This window comes from Penicillium rubens (genome assembly GCF_028828025.1).
Source record: "Penicillium rubens strain IBT 27055 chromosome Unknown utg000002l_segment0_segment0, whole genome shotgun sequence".
NCBI classification, from domain to species: domain Eukaryota; kingdom Fungi; phylum Ascomycota; class Eurotiomycetes; order Eurotiales; family Aspergillaceae; genus Penicillium; species Penicillium rubens.
The window spans coordinates 1,786,039-1,802,079 of record NW_026890600.1 but is presented as its reverse complement, the minus strand read 5'-3'; the positions used below and the strand labels follow the sequence as shown (position 1 = coordinate 1,802,079).

Below are 16,041 nucleotides of genomic sequence, written 5' to 3'. Positions count from 1 at the left end.
TCATTCAAACACCACCCAGAAGTGCACGGATTCGGCATAACAGAGGTCAGAAAGGGGTATATCACAGCACGGGCAGTAGGCAAGTCCACACATGGTACCATGTTGGATTTGAGGCAAAGATGAATCCAAGCATTGGGGCACCTAAGTTCAATGGAAAGGCCCGATTAGACCTTAACCCACAAACTCAACACGCCCTTGAGGTAGTCGACAATCTCGGATCCACCTAGCTTGCTCTCGCCATATACACGGTCGACGAAGGTAATCGGACATTCAGACACCTTGTAGCCCATTGCCTTAGCACGGACCATCATTTCCATCTGGAAGCTGTAGCCCTTGCTCTCGGTATTGAGGATAACCTTCTCCAGCACTGCCTTCTTGTACAGCCGGAAGCTACCAGTCAAGTCACTCACACCGGGCATCAGCATGACGTCCGCGATGAGGTTGGCAGTACGCGAAGTGAACTTGCGGAACAAATCCCAGCCGTAGACACCACCCTTGATATCTCCACGGCTCGCATATCTGGTTCCGGTCACAATGTCGGCGTCGGTCTCTTTTTGGATTCGGATCATCTCAGGGATGAACTTGGGGTGGTGGCTGAAGTCGGCGTCCATAATGATGACAAAGTTGCCGGTGGTGTGTTTCAAGCCATGGACGTAAGCTGTACCCAGACCGAGTTTGCCCTGGCGGGGCTTAAGGACGATGTGTTCGGGGCCATAGAGTTTCTGGAGCTGCTTCGCGATCTCGAGGGTGCCATCAGGGGATCCGTCGTCGACGATAATAACCTCCCAATCCAACTTCCTGTAATTAAAGAAAAAAAGAAGATGTTAGCCCCATTGCGCTTAAATTACACCAGTATAAGTGCATACTCCTGGTTGAAGGTCCTCTGGATCAGCCAGATGATGATAGGGAGGTTCCTCCGCTCATTGTAGGTGGGAAGAATGACCGAGTACTTGTTCTTGGCCGCCGCCATTGTGAAAACCCACAAGCTAATTAATAAAGTAAGGAGTGTTAAAGTATCGGAGCAAAGATCATATAAAAAGAAAAAGCGAAAAAGAAAAGTAGGGAACGTATGGCTGACAGCTTGTTGCATTCGGCAACGCCAGATCGCGGCCAAGTCGCCAGATCCGGAATCCACCGCCCTGGCAGAATCCGATAGCTTATCGGGTGTTCTGCTTCGACTTCAATGGTAGAATACTTACATACTCTGCTTTTCATTCTAATTGCTCTCAGAAACAGCTAAAAGCTATAGAGATGGATTCACTACCAGACAAGCACATTCGGAATATCTCCAGGTGTAAGCGCTCACTCCATTCCCATTACATTTCGACCGTCCCTTACTGATTGCCTATGCAGCTTCTCGGCCCCGCAGCTCAACAAGAGGTCCTTTAGATGCATCAGATGAGTGAGCATGGTACCTTGGTTTCCACCTCTATATCTTTTCTCTTACATGATCCAGCCCTCTCGCTCTCCCCAAAACACCCATCTCGCCTATCAAACACGAATCAATGCTTGCTGCCGACGACACCTTTTCTGGGGCATCCTTCTACGAGTTGGATCCGCTTGCGCCAGATGACCTACCTGAAACTCTAGAAAAAGACCTCACATTTCTACTCCACCATGGCAACTTCCATACCCTCTCTCATCTTGACATCCCTCCGCCACTGCGATCCGAATTCCTTATCCTCAATCCAGGGGAACCCTTATCAACTTCTCTAGGCGCCCTGGAAAAGCTATTGGCTGAAGGTCGATTTCTCATTGCCGCGCATTTTTCTGCTTCGATCTTGACCTCGTCATTGATATCTCCGACGGATATAAAGATCATATTCTCCCTTTTCTACACACGCCTAGCCTGCTTGGATCTGTCGGGCAACACAGTTCTCGCAGCACAGGAATCGAAAGCCCTGGAGGATTTGAGTTCAGCATTCTATTACATCGATCTAAAGCTTGAATCAGCTGCAGCCGATAATGATAAAGACCCAGAACATGAACAAGATCCTCGTCATATTGTTCCATGGCCGCTTCGCGTGCTGGCCGTGAGACTCCAAAGTATAGGCTTTGGTGATTCTCGCCGAAGCATTGGTGGCTTGTACGAGATCGGTCTGGAAGCGCGGCGAGAGATCATGAGAAGTGAAGCTACTGAAGCTGAGCGAGAACTATGGAAGCAGCGATTGGCAGATCTTGGGGTTAGGAGCGTGAATGCGCTCATAGAAATGGGTGATTTCGATGCTGCCAGAAGATCACTTGATAGCCTCCGGATGTCTGGGCCAGAGTCAAACATCACAAAGTTGAGGAAAGCACTTTTGCTTTTGCGGATTGGCGATCTGGACGCAGCAAGCCAGGTATTTGGTGACGCTAATGAGAGGAAAGAGGCTGCTTTATTGAAGCCTCTGATAAGCATGTCAGATGGTCGCTTTGCCGATGCAGTGGCTGAGTGGCGCATTCTCGGGGAGGATAAGACAAGGACGGATGGGGCTCTGGTAGCTCAGAATCTGGCTGTGTGTCTTCTGTACGTTGGACAACTGGATGAGGTACTTGATCCCCTATATTCCATACACCTACTTGAGGGGTCATGTGAACGTATTGACTGATTGGTTGTTTCTAGTCTCGTCAGCTCCTTGAGGCCCAGGTCTCAACCAACCATTCTTTTGGTAGTTTGGTATTCAACCTATCGACGGTCTACGAGCTTTGTACCGACAGTGCAACTCACATGAAGGGCCAGCTGGCTGATACGCTATCAAAACAGCCTATCGTCGGACAGACAAATTTAGACCGGCCAAACTCAGGCCTGAAGTTATAACGCTCGAATTGAAAAATCGCCCCACCCTGGGGGCATTGAATTCAACCTGTCTGCACACGATCTAAATAACAATTAATACTCCGTGAATGATATGCGTCTGCTAATGATACGACGTCTTTCCAACCAACGCCATGCAATGAAACGAACGCCATGAATGCTCTTGTCCAAAGAAAGTCTAGCCCGGATGTACTCAGGCATTCGATGCGCTTGGCTCCGGCTTGGGAGGGGCTCTCTGCTTCAGTCGTTTGATGATAATCCTATCACCTTCCCGCTCCCAGCGAAGCTTCTCTTGCTCAACCAATTTCTCCCAGGTCCAACTCTGTTCGTCTCCTGTGCAGCCGCCCAAAATCCAGCTGATATGCACGCTGAGATAGGCACTACCCACAGCCTTGAGCGCATGCCTGCGAACTCGGTCTGCGGCCCAATTCATCACTGCGCGGATGTGAGAATCCACACTGTTGTGTAATTGCCAGAACACGACCCAATTATCGTGCATTAAGGCAGCCAAAACCCTATCCACTGTCTGTGACTGATAGGAATGCTCCTTCCGCGCCCGAGCACGCAGTTCAAACGCCGCTCTCATATCTCCCTGGCGACAGGCATAATCAAGAATCAAGTATGTGACCAGTTCACTGGCTTCAGCGCCGGGTAGTGGGTGAGATGTGGAGTGTAGTTTATCCAGAACGTATCGTAGAGAGGGGAAGTATGACGGTGGGTGATGCGCGAGAATGGACAGGCGAATAGAGAAGACATGGACTCGCTGTGAGAATTCTGCGGGTGTAGTTGTAGCTGTTGCCAGAACGGCTTCGCGCAGCTTCCGAAGGGAGAGAAGGAGTGTGGACAGCTCTGTTGATGGTGGCGGGACACCCTTCTGTGCGGGGTTTAATTTCAAGGGCGACCGGGAAGCGGGCGGGTTGGAAGTCGCATCGTTTGAAGGACTTGTTGGAAGGGAGCCTAATGCTGCATCGAGGTCTTTCGAGTGATTGGCACAAAATTGCATATATCGATCGACTATTTTGTCGAAGTACTGCGTCTGAGTCTTATAGTCCAACAGTCTTCGAATGTCAGCCTGATTAGCATTAGTTCGGAGGAGCATCTCAAACGCACTTCTTATCCCCCTTTGACACAAATCCAACATTTTCCAGGGAGTCGGATACTGGGCGTAAGCGACTCATCTTTTCCCCGTGTTGACATGCGTTGACATGGTGTATGATATCAACCGTCATCTGGACCTCGGGAGTTGATATGATGTTTGTCTTGTTTGTTTCCTCTTCCCCAACGGCGATTTCCCTCAACTGCCCAACGGCTGGGAATTTCTCTCATTCTTTTCTATATCTTTTTTGTTTTTTGTATTTACTTCTACTTTTTCTAGATTCTTTTCTTTTTTTCTTTTTTTGGGCATTCTATCTGCTGACTTGTTTTGCATGGTCTATTGTTGGTCAACTTCAAAACTCATTCCTGTAACCAAGTGCATACTTACATATCACATGTGATTATGCCTCGCCAGCGTCGCCCTACTGAGCACCAGAAAGTGCCCTCAGGTAGTCAGTCTGCAGAGATGACGGATATCGGGGAGGAGGCTCAGATCTTGGTAAAACGACTTCTGCATTGGGACGATTTACCCCACTGGCAACGTGACAACCATCACATCCATACTGGATATCGGCCAGCCTCGTCGTCATTTTTAAGTTCATTTCAATCGCTGGGTTACGTTCACAATGAGACGGTCAATATCTACACCCACCTCTTGCCCGCTGTGATTGCTGCCCCCGCTGCATATGGGCTCTACCACTTGCTTTCTCCGCGTTACCGGGATGCAGCCGATTCTGATATCCTCGCTTTTTCCTGTTTCTTCGCGGGGGCTGCCTTCTGCCTTGGCATGTCCGCAACCTATCACACCATTTCAAACCATTCACCTGTGGTTGCACGCATTGGAAATGCACTCGACTATATCGGTATCGTGGGACTTATTGTGGGGAGCTTTGTACCTAGTGTCTTCTACGGATTTTACTGTGTACCCGAACTCCAGCACAGATACTGGACCATGATCTGTGCCATTGGGCTAGGTTGTGTGATTGTATCCGCTTCTCCCCGGTTCCGCACACCTCGCTGGCGGCCGTTCCGCGCTACCATGTTTGTTGGGATGGGCTTGTCTGCTGTCTTTCCCGTACTCCATGGAGTTTCCATCTTTGGGCTCGATCTCATGCAACAGCAGATCGGTTTAAACTGGCTCGTTTTCCAGGGTTTCTTGTATATACTTGGAGCCGGGATATATGCGGCCCGGGTACCTGAACGACTTATGCCCGGGAAATTCGACATTGTGGGGAGTTCGCATCAAATCTTCCACGTGCTAGTGGTCTGCGCAGCAGTAGCTCACCTGACAGGGTTGTTGAAGGCTTTCGATTATCGGCACAGCGGGGCTGCCGAGACCTGTCAGATTCCACGCGGCTGAGTTGGGGTCTGGCGCAACACAAGTTCGAGGTTGGACAACATGCTCATGGCAATTTTTTAAGAGGTAGCATGGAATGAAATGTTCACGTTGTAGCGTACGTGGCGCGGCTTATGTTCAAGAATCTCTCTCTCGAGGGTCAAAGGTCCCCCTGCTGACGATGACTCGAATTAGTATGTGCAACAATGACACAATGACGAAATGAATGAAGCGGTGAGCACATACTTCACTTACAGGGACTAGATCTGGTCAGCCGGATAAAAAAAAAGGAGCCCTTTTTTTTACTTCTATTTCACATGGTGCCTAGCGTTATCCATTTGAGACTATTGTACTTGTGTTCCATTGAGGAGAGCAAGGCACCAGTGGGATAGGAGACCAACAGCCCTTGTTAGTAAAAGGTTTATTGGCTTCCTAATAAACAAGAAACTTAACCCCGAAATTGGCGTTTACGATGTTGCATCAGGGTGTGACGACTAACAAAAGGACCCCTAGCCGGTTTCTCTTGGGAGACTCTGTTTTCTCCTATCACGAGCAGTGTTCGAAAATAGTGAACGCTGTCAACCAATATTCCTTTTGCCAGATCAGGTTTAATCAGATTGATGGATTGTGAGGGAAGATGCTTCTTTTTAACCTCGGAATACCGGGGCCAGTTGACGTCCCATGCGTGGTGGACCAGATGGAAGCATCTGGGGTTTCACAGCGGCTGACCTCTGTATGCGGCTGCCGTCGGTACTGAGTTCGAATGCCAGAGTGACATTCTTACTCCCTGAAGCTTGAGCTTGTTTATATATTATAGGAGTGGGTGTAGAAGAAGGGGGGGGTGTGAAGCGTCTACATCATTGGACATGGTATTATTGTATTGAACGTGGATTTCTATTCCTAATTTCCCCTTTTATTTTCCTTTTTCCCCTTTTCCCTTTCCATCTATATCCATATATCACCGAATCCCGCGACTATAGGTAGCTGTCATTTATATCGTATTGGGAGATCCTACTAGCTTCCTTCGTGTTTCCCACCCCCCAACTTCCCCCCGTCCACGGCCAGCACCAAACAGACAATGCTTGCAGAGTCCAATGGCAGCACATATGCCGGCGGAGATACACCTAAACTCCGAACTGCATGCGAAAACTGCAGGCAATCCAAGGTGAAATGCAACCTGTCTGGCAAGAGTGTCTGTACTCGTTGCCTGCGTCACGGCCTACAGTGCCAATACGGATTTGCAAATCGATCAGGCAAACCAAAGGGTAGCAAAAACAGAGCTACTCTCCGCAAACTAGGTCAGTTACAAGAAGAGAAGCCCACGATGCGTGGATTTCGCGGTAGTCGGCTTGTTGCTCCTGTGGCCGACATGGAACCTCTAGTTGGGAATAGCTACGGCAATCATATTCCTGACCCAGCAATTGACAACGACGTAAGTTTTACCTTCCACTTAGCGATTCGGCACATTTATAATAATGTGCCGTTCTACAGGTCTGCCTGATATCAAATCAGCCGGGCTTCTGGGAAAGTCCCCGAAGCTTCGGCAGCGCAACAACCCTAGAGTCATCCGTCTGCCCTGGGCAGTTGACGACAGTTGAGAGCTCTCCATTCACAGAGCTCGTGGACCCGTGTCCTGCTCTCCCAGCTGGTCTGGGATACCCACATACACCCGTGACGCCGACATTTCTGTCCGGGGAACTCGCTGACGGGATGACCAGTCCATCGCTAGCCGGTTCTGTGGCTTCGCCATACCCGATTTCACCATGCGAGTGTGTGGATATGCAGCTATTCCACATGAACCGGCTAAACCATCTACTCGCTGGATCAATGCCCCTGCGGCTCGATCACAGCCTGCAGACCATCAAATGCACATTTTGCGCCTGCCAGATGTTCCTGCAGTGCACTAAATGCGCAAAAGACAGCGCAAATCTACTGCTGACTATCTCCGTACTCAATCTCACCCTCCAGCTCTTTGAGTACTGGGTTTCGCGGGAGACGTCTCGCGCACCGCGGCCAGAACACGGGGTCGATATCCGTTACGGATACTATGAGATCTGCCACGAGGAAAACAGGCAGATACGCAATTTTCTACTCCGCGGCCTGCTGTTACAGTGCCGGGATGTGTTGCTGGCTCTGAAAAGCACCGCTAGTGCTACCGAAGTTCAGATTCCCAAGTTGGGCGACCACGAAGGTCCATCAGAACCGAAACTATCAGATGAGCATGGCAGCCAGCACTGGGCTCCTTCGGAGCATGTCGGCTTACTTCCTGACTTGGATACCGATATTCAGAGCGGTACACCCAGAAGTGAAGGGCTGCTTCCTATCATCGCAGGTTACGAAGCTACTGTGTCGGCGTTCTTACAATCGACTTCATGGGGTGACTGTATCTGTGGATCTGGACGAGTGATGCATGACGAGTCTCTTTAAATTATACCCACATATGGGAGGTCAACTGCTTTTCTGTCGCTACTGTACGTTAGGGAGGAAGAATGTAGAGAGCGGAGAAGCCAGAATTGGATTCAGCTGGACAGTAAACGCAGATCGGCTATATTAACACAAAATTGAAAAACATATCGCCTATATACGATATAATACTAGAAAATGAACTATATACATGTGTATCGAAATAAATTGGACTCATAAACCCCCATCTTCTCGACTGTCACATCGATGTATACCCCACAATCTCGGTCCGCGGTGAGCCTCGGCGATCCAAAAGAGCCGAGAGATCTGTTGTATAAGACCTCCCCCTCTTACAAAACTCAACGCTCACCTTTGATCCATCCCATCGTTTCAAAAATGGCACCCTCCGACCGTCTCACTCAGGTGAATGAGCACCTTAACTACCCAGCCGGTCTGCTGGCAGGTCAAGTAGCCATCATCACCGGTGCAGGCCAAGGCATCGGCGCCGAAGCAGCACGACTATTCGCAAACGAAGGCGCAAAGGTCGTAGTCGCCGATATCGACTCCAGTACGAGACCCATAATTACACATTGACATCGTGTCCCTTTACAATACCGACATATCTAACAAACAAACAGAAAAGGCCAACGCCGTCGCTGACGCGATCAACTCCGCAAAGGCCGGCCGCGCCCTCGCCGTCGTCGGCGATGTCCTCGATAGCAACTACATCACCGAGCTGGTAAAGAAAACCGCCGAGTTCGGCAATGGCAAAATCCACATTATCGTGAACAATGCCGGGTTCACATGGGATGGTGTTATTCACAAGGTGAGACAGGTCTCGGCTTTAACATATACTACCAGCTAGCAGTGCACTAACAATCCAAATTCCCCACAGATGACAGACAAGCAATGGGAGACCATGCTAGCAGTGCACAACACCGCGCCCTTCCAGCTCGTGCGCGCCGCAGCGCCCTACTTCCGAGTGAAAGACCAAGAGCCGCGCGTAGTGATCAACATCAGCAGCACGAGCGGAGTCCACGGCAATGCGTAAGTACCCGAAGTCCCAGTCCCAGCCCCAGTCCCCACTCTTTATCTCTGCCAACGCCCAACACTAAGTACCAAATTCTAAATCCAAATGTACTAACCGGGCAAAAACAGCGGCCAGGCCAATTACGCAGTCGCGAAGGCCGGTGTTGTCGGCCTGACCCGTACAATCGCCAAAGAATGGGGTCCATCCTTTGGCGTGCGGTCGAATACCATCGCCTTCGGCTTCGTGACGACCCGTCTGACGGCCGCGAAGGAAGAGGGCGCTTTCATCACTACGCCTGACGGTACGAAGGTCGCACTGGGAATTCCAGGCAAGCAGCTTGCGACTAAGAAGGGCTCCGCGGACCAGGAGAAGAAGGCTGCTCCGACTTACCCTGATATTCCGCTGGGCAGACCTGCGACCCCCGAGGAGGCTGCGCGGGCAGTTCTGGGTGTTGCGTCGCCGTGGTTCTCTTACGTTAATGGAGAGACGATTCGGGTTACTGGTGGGCGGAATATGTAGATCCTGTAATAGCGGTGTGTATGTATCCGGGTCCGGAGCTGAATATATACGAAATGAATTTATTGAATGGTACGGAGTACATATCCGCTCTATTGAAAGTCCGTGTATATATATCGTCGTTGGGACCTCGGGACATTGGGACGTTCTATGTCACCCTATTGCATATATATAAGTCCATTGACCACGAGCTGCACAGGGTTGATACTGTAAAACATCATCCAACTCACCGCAGACCCGTCTACCGTTGACTCGGAATGGATCTGCCCCGTCTGGCGTGCCACTTGGGCAGCCAGCGGTTTCACGGTGGCGCGGGCCCATCGCACACGACGAAACACAAAACATCATCCCATGCCCAATCGAGTCTCGGCCGTTGTCGGACGGCGCAACGTTGCACGACAGTATACAAGAGGTTGGATCTCTTTGAAGCTGGTTAACATTACAATGTTCGCAGGTGGAATGTGGAAATAGCCGGTAGAATGCAGTGGTGTAGATTGTAAAAGTCTCATGCCACACCGAGGTATCATATCGTAAGAATCAATGAAAGGGAACAAGACGTCCCGAAATATCCCGCCAATGCGAAAAAGTCTATGCACATATGAGTCGAAGAGAACTGAGATCACCCTTAGGTCGTCAAACAAAAAGCCTTCCCCAAAAAATAAACAGAGAAAAGAATCAAAAAGCGTCAACGCCGTGTAAAAATGTAAAAAATGTCCAAATACACCAATCCAAAAAGATATAAGACCCCGTATTTCATCAGCCCTCCCAGGGGCGTATCTTCAAATCATGCTTCCCAGTGTAGTATCACGCCAGAAAAATGGAAACGTAAAAAGAAACCTCCAGGTATGTGTGGGAATATTAAAACAATAAGGAGACCCGATCGTAAGGGAGACACAGGACTGTGGTCAAACGGTCCATGCAAGGTCACAGTCGCTAAGCCAGGGAAGTGCCGTGGTCCAGACGAAAAAAAGAAAAGGAGAAACAGTAAAATATGTCCAAAGAGAAAGGAAAGCTGGTGGCCGAGTCCAGTGGATCATGATCAACGCGATCAACCTTTTTTGTCTTCGGCAGCTTCTAGGGAGTCCACTCGGTGGAGGGAAGAGGGAAGAGAGCAAGGGACCCGAGATGTGTGAAAGGAGATACCCACAGAGCATTCGATCGAGGAATGGTGTAAAGAGAAGAGCGTCAAGTCATGCAGCTGCGAGGCAAGGAGCAATTAGACGGGAATCTCGAAGCCCTGTAGGTTGGGGTGAATGAGGCCATAAGCAAAGGGATCCGCGGGAAAGAAGGGCTCCGCGCAGACAGAAGGGAAGACCGGCTTGCAATCGGGGACCTGCTGGGAGACTGCAGGCGACATGGTATCGAAATCCGAGTAGTCCTCGGTGATAGCCGAACCGTCCGAAGCAGCAGACTGGGAGAAAGCCGAGTATTGCGCAGAGTCCAACGACGAGCCAGAGGTCTGGGCATACAGGGGTTCCATGGGGCCCATAAACAATGGCATCGGGGGCTGGGGAATGTAGTCGATCTGCTCCGGCACCCAGGGGGTTTGGACCATGGGATTCTCCGTGAAGCGGGGGCACTCCAGAATGAGCTGGCGCAGCTCTGGGATGGAGATCCGCTTAATTGGGTCAAGCTCAAAGACGCGGCTCAGTATACTAACCATCTCGGAAGAGAGGGGCAGAATAGTCTTCAAGAAGAATGGGTCCTTGAGGTAGGCCTGGAATGTGGAATCCTCGACCGAGGCACGTTTCCATGGGTTGCGACCGCAGGTTAGATTGACAAGAATCACGCCCAGACTCCAGACGTCGTTGGCAGCGGACATGTAGCAGGACAAGGGTCGGGCGTTGGATTGTTGGCATTCTATAGACATATCAAGTTAGCCACCAAGCTATAACAGAAAGAAGGAAGTTGAGCGCTTACCAGGTGACATATAGAATGTGGAACCGCATCCAAAGTCCGTCGTATAATAATCTGTCGTCGCCAGGCCAAAATCGGCAAGTTTGACGGTCATTCCATTTTCGGTCACAAGGACATTCTCAGGCTTGAGGTCCCGGTGGTAGATCCCAAGAGAATGGCAAAATTGTACAGCGTCCAGGATCTGGAGGAACACACTCTTGGCCAAGAAGTCATTGCCGACAAAGTTTCCCTTATCGGTAATGTTAGAGAATAGGTCTCCTTCTGGGCAATACTCCATAACGACATAGGTACAATCCACGGAATCCATGATGCGGACTAAGCGAACCACGTTGCGGTGTTGGCCGGCCAGGTGATGAAGTTTAATCTCGCGCTGCTGGAACCTGAGTTGGCGGGCATCCAGACCGTCCTTGCAGAGAACCTTGACGGCATAGACTTCGTTGGTGTGAATGTCCACGGCGGTGTAAACAACGCCGTAGGCTCCGACACCCAGGACTCTGGTGAGTTCCAGCCGGTTGGCTAATACTAGTCCTAGGCGATCCTCGGGAGCATAGCGGCGGGGAGCCGGTGATGGTGGCGGCGTTGGTAGCATGGCCGGGTACATTGTCCTTGGGGGTTGTATAGAGGGGATCCAATGGTCCTCTCCCGGATGAGACGAGGAAAGAGCGAGAGAAGGAGAGCGCGAAGGGAGTTTGATCCAGGGAGATTATAACAGAAGCCTAAATCCACGGATATTCAAAAGGCATCCATTCCAATCCAATGGGGGTTTCAAGATGGTCCGATCTAGGTCCGTTTGGTCCGGTCTGGTTGTGTTTGATAGAGGTCGAGAAGGAGAGTTGTTGCACAAGGAACCAGAAGCAAGAACAACAAGGAAAAAAACAAATTAAAAAAAAAAAACAAAACAAAACAAAAAGAGGCAGGACCGTGGATATATAGAAGGAGATGTGGAATATACAAAGTCGTCAAAGTAGAGAGAGAAGGAAGATTATTATAGAAGGGATATCAGGCAGATGGTCGCCTCGTGGTTCGAGAGACAATAATAAAACAAAAGGGAAAGCGCGCTAGTCAAAAAGGAAATTATGTTAAATCCCGAAAGGGGAAGGATCGAATGGAATCTAAAAAAGAAATGAATAAATTAAAAATATAATAATAATCTATGATGCGTACAATATGGAGTGGCACTAGAAGAAATTATTAGAAAACAAAATAATTATAGGCCATGTGTACGAAGCGGTGTGCATGCCCGAGTGTGGTTAGACCAATTATAATAACTCGGTGTGTCTTTGCCTGCAGCCGCCACAACCGATGATTGGACCATGGGTCATAACGATCGACTAGAACCTTGGAAACTGCAGAGTCTCCTATCCTTTTTTTTCCATTTTTTTATTTTTCTAATTTTCCACTACGACTGCCACTCGAAGGTTTCTTCCGCTCTAGGCCTAGTGTGGCAATGCACTCTGTCCACGTATCCTAACCCCTGTTCTCCCCAACGGTGTTTCTGCCTTGAAACCTCCTGACACACATTTGCCAACGCACCCGCCACTTCCATTCTGCCAATAAGCTCATGGCCCAGCCCCGCAAAGCTATGGCATTTTGAGTCAGATCTTGGTGCCGTATTATTTTATGATTTATTCTTACCATGGATCGAGGATGTTTGAATGCAGCATATCTCTAGGCTGTGCTTTTTCCGTCGATGATAATCTTGTATAATGATAATCTTATATGACTAACTAGGTATTCAGATGTATACCACCTCACTCTCAAAACATCTCTTGACTTCCTACACCGTCCTTTGCACAGACACCCAACTTTATCCCGAACCCCACTTGGCCCCCTCCCCCCGTTCTAGGCTGGCTCGGGTTTAGACAGGACGCTAAGGAAGTCAAGAGTGAGGCGATGATGGAGGGGCGCTATGGCCAACCATTTGTTCGAACTGTTCGTTTTTCGAGAAACTCCCCTAAGAGCAGCTGAGTGGGGGGTTGGCGCTTCCCTGCTGACTAGTTCTGCACGGGCCATACACTTCATCTTTCTTCTCCTGGCGCTAATGTACCTTGACTATCTGGGACATCTACAATGAAACCTCGTATTATTATTGGCGTTGCCGTGGAATTACTATTCCTTGTTGCCGTGTTTCCTTCCAGACGTTGGTCATTCTGTTGGTGGCTGGGCTAGTCTTTTTTGTCTGTCAGCACATAGCACATAGCACAGACAACGTCGTTACTCCGTAGTAGGTGTACTCCGTACAGCCCAGAGGCGAAAATAGCCCCTGTAAACATAAAGTTGCCTCGCCGAGTCTTCAATCTCACTACTTTTCCTTTGTCTGTATCTCACCACTTGCGTCATACACAGGCAAGGGCCATGTACTGACCCGAGTCTGACTTATTCGAACTGTATCCCCGCCCCCAATCATCCTGGGCAAACCATGTTGGATGTTGTATAGGGAAGGTGTGAAGTGTGCCAGTACTCTGGTACGGAGTCACCACAACTCTCTCTATTGGTACTATATTGCGGTGAGTAAGACAAGAATGCAACTCAAATCAATATCCTACCCACAAAGCTCTCTAGATCGACCCTGCAAGCCCGCAGACAGTCCAATCACCTGATAGAGATTGGGGTTACGATTCATCACATCCGTTGTCGGTTCTCAGGACCCGAAACCTGTCCATGCATAGGTGCTGTACAATAGCTACTAGTCCCATGTACATCTATGTACTCCGTACTCTGTATGTCGTACAAGGTGTATGTTGTAGAATATCCTGACTTGTGCGATATGATATGTGCCATATGTGATAGACGCCCGTTCCCCGTTGTGTACCGTGCCTTGCCTCCGAGCACAACGATGAATGTACCCCAGGATTGGCAATGCAGCTGGCTCGTCCAAAGATCAACAAATTTTCTCTTTTCTCGCTCGGAACCGGGCCGTTGCTTTTTCTTCCATTTTTTGCTTTTTATTTGGTTCTGCGACCGGCAGATGTTGTGTTCAGTGTGAACTGTTGTAACGCTTCTGGTTTCGGCCTTTAGTTTCGGGGTCTACACCGCTAGTGATCTCAGGTCTGTCAGTAACTATATTGTATACTTCATACTGTACTCCGTAGCACTGTGTGTGTGAGAATATTGTACAGAGTACGGATAGAGCATGTATCTTACATTGTAAAGCGGCCAACTTATTGGAAACAGACTACTCTATCTACAACGCAAATGAGATTCAGCTGCGACCGCCACAGATCATCCATATCCCGTGCCCAATGACCACATTCTTCTCCCTTTACAAACATCTCCTTTACGGAGTACCCTTCCAAGGATTGTTTATCTTTGCCTCTGAACGCCGGACTCCTGTAGATGAATCGGTGCCCTGCAGGTGGCGGGACCCACAATATAAACACATCTCGACATCATGATTACTTGGTCTTAGTATGGCGCGAACATCCATGTCTAGTCCCGATCAATAGACCAATAGATCAACAAACCTGACGAAAGGGGATCGGAGATTAAACGCCCGCTCTAGTCCTATTTTTGCGGTCGCGGATTCTTTTGCCACGGGGGCCATGCTCGTCTTGGATTTCGTATACAAGCATATACGGCATTTTGACTCGTCCGGCCAGTGGATGTGGATTTCATACCCAGGCTCGTGGCAAGGGGCTCCTTTCTTCCGTTGATCGCCTTCGCCTTCTGGAACACTCCACTTCCACTCAATGACCCGATGGACCACACGTAATTGTATGAATGTTATCATAATTCTGATGACGGTCGAAAAGTGAATGTGCTTCATACCATGTATTGTATGATGATGACTATGAGTACACCATCGGGTACGTGGACCTGAAAGCAAACTAAACTACATGCAGCGACTATCAAATCAGCACGGAACAGATATCCATCCTCATTGCTTTTTCCAAATCGACCGTAACCAACGCTAGAAAAACAATATCTTCTAATAGTTCATAACTAGCCAGGCCAAAAGCAAATCCAAGACAAAAAGAAAAAGAAAAAAACCACCCTATCGGCAACTCTCCAAGCCCAAGCCTGCCGCACCATCCTCCCATTTGCCAACAATGACCTCGACATGTCTTCCATCGATAGCCACCAACAGCCACCAACAGCCACCGGGAAACACGAGCGCAATCGAGGGCTCCCGCCTTTGCCGCCCCTAGGAGAACAGACCCGCGGAAGGAGGCAATAGTCCAGTCTAGTGTCCGGTGCTCCGTACTCCATACTTCAACATGCATGGCAGAAAAAGCATCGTGCCAATCGGATATGCTAGCATCTACCATATGGACCTACCATCCCTCTACTCCGTACTCCCATGGTCGAGGTAAGATAGACTAGGACTCTTTCCCGAATCCAAGGCTCTCTCTCTGCCCCCACAACTCAAAAATGAGAACCGAGCCCAGGAAGACTCGAAGGTTCCGGCTATTCATTACTGAACCACGGATGTGGGCGGAACTAAGACTGAGTTTGGCTTAGAGGCGATCTAGAACTCTTCGTACAGAACACGGGGGTCTTCGGTTCCGTGGGTTCTGCCCGGTTTTGAGTTGAGTGTTGCCGTCTTTGGACTGGGGCTGGCCTTGAAGGTTTGGGGTTCTTTGTTACGGGATATTGGGATCATACGATATTGTGGAGTTGAAGCTCGATTAGTTCCAGATCTATGTTACCAGGGTCTTGGGTTCGATAGGGGGCTAAAGCCGAAGGGGGCCGTGGGGCCGGGGGCTGGGGCTTGTGTGTTTGTTTCTTTGTTCGTGATAGTGATGAATTGTATTCAGGATCGGGTTATCGCGCGCTACCGATGTGCTGGGTGTTGCAATTGGCGGCCAGGGGTTTGTTTTTGGCAAGAGCTGGTGGTCAATGTGGGACTACGGGATGATGCACGGAGTAACTCCGTATGGGTTTCTTTGTTGGCTACGCAGAGCTATGTCTATGCTCTAACGAAAGGTTGGACAAATCCCAAGCCACCCC

At 49.5% G+C, this 16,041-nt stretch overlaps 7 protein-coding genes across 7 annotated transcripts; 4 read left to right on the top strand and 3 right to left on the bottom strand.

Annotated features, from left to right (window-relative positions):
• Positions 1-164: 164 nt before the first annotated feature.
• Positions 165-1,216, bottom strand: N7525_003153 (dolichyl-phosphate beta-D-mannosyltransferase; the record flags this gene model as incomplete). Its single annotated transcript, XM_002559403.2, has 3 exons — positions 165-798; positions 867-1,139; positions 1,200-1,216. Coding segments are annotated over 3 exons (924 nt in total), but the record flags the coding sequence as incomplete, so codon positions are not given.
• A 35-nt stretch (positions 1,217-1,251) lies between these two features.
• Positions 1,252-2,797, top strand: N7525_003152 (uncharacterized protein; the record flags this gene model as incomplete). The annotated part of the gene is made up of 4 exons (XM_002559404.2): positions 1,252-1,294; positions 1,354-1,402; positions 1,457-2,528; positions 2,603-2,797. 4 exons carry the CDS (start codon positions 1,252-1,254, stop codon positions 2,795-2,797), a joined length of 1,359 nt encoding a protein of 452 aa, XP_002559450.2.
• A 190-nt stretch (positions 2,798-2,987) lies between these two features.
• Positions 2,988-4,023, bottom strand: N7525_003151 (uncharacterized protein; the record flags this gene model as incomplete). Its single annotated transcript, XM_002559405.2, has 2 exons — positions 2,988-3,852; positions 3,905-4,023. The coding sequence occupies 2 exons, from the start codon at positions 4,021-4,023 to the stop codon at positions 2,988-2,990; spliced, it is 984 nt and encodes a 327-aa protein (XP_002559451.2).
• A 269-nt stretch (positions 4,024-4,292) lies between these two features.
• Positions 4,293-5,249, top strand: N7525_003150 (hemolysin III family protein; the record flags this gene model as incomplete). The annotated part of the gene is made up of 1 exon (XM_002559406.1): positions 4,293-5,249. One exon carries the CDS (start codon positions 4,293-4,295, stop codon positions 5,247-5,249), a length of 957 nt encoding a protein of 318 aa, XP_002559452.1.
• A 1,054-nt stretch (positions 5,250-6,303) lies between these two features.
• N7525_003149 (Zn(II)2Cys6 transcription factor domain-containing protein) lies at positions 6,304-7,652 on the top strand (the record flags this gene model as incomplete). Its single annotated transcript, XM_061212619.1, has 2 exons — positions 6,304-6,657; positions 6,717-7,652. 2 exons carry the CDS (start codon positions 6,304-6,306, stop codon positions 7,650-7,652), a joined length of 1,290 nt encoding a protein of 429 aa, XP_061069640.1.
• Positions 7,653-8,024: 372 nt separating this feature from the next.
• N7525_003148 (SDR family NAD(P)-dependent oxidoreductase) lies at positions 8,025-9,177 on the top strand (the record flags this gene model as incomplete). Its single annotated transcript, XM_002559408.1, has 4 exons — positions 8,025-8,196; positions 8,267-8,454; positions 8,524-8,675; positions 8,787-9,177. The coding sequence occupies 4 exons, from the start codon at positions 8,025-8,027 to the stop codon at positions 9,175-9,177; spliced, it is 903 nt and encodes a 300-aa protein (XP_002559454.1).
• A 1,213-nt stretch (positions 9,178-10,390) lies between these two features.
• N7525_003147 (serine/threonine-protein kinase) lies at positions 10,391-11,692 on the bottom strand (the record flags this gene model as incomplete). Its single annotated transcript, XM_002559409.2, has 2 exons — positions 10,391-11,034; positions 11,095-11,692. The coding sequence occupies 2 exons, from the start codon at positions 11,690-11,692 to the stop codon at positions 10,391-10,393; spliced, it is 1,242 nt and encodes a 413-aa protein (XP_002559455.2).
• Positions 11,693-16,041: the final 4,349 nt, after the last annotated feature.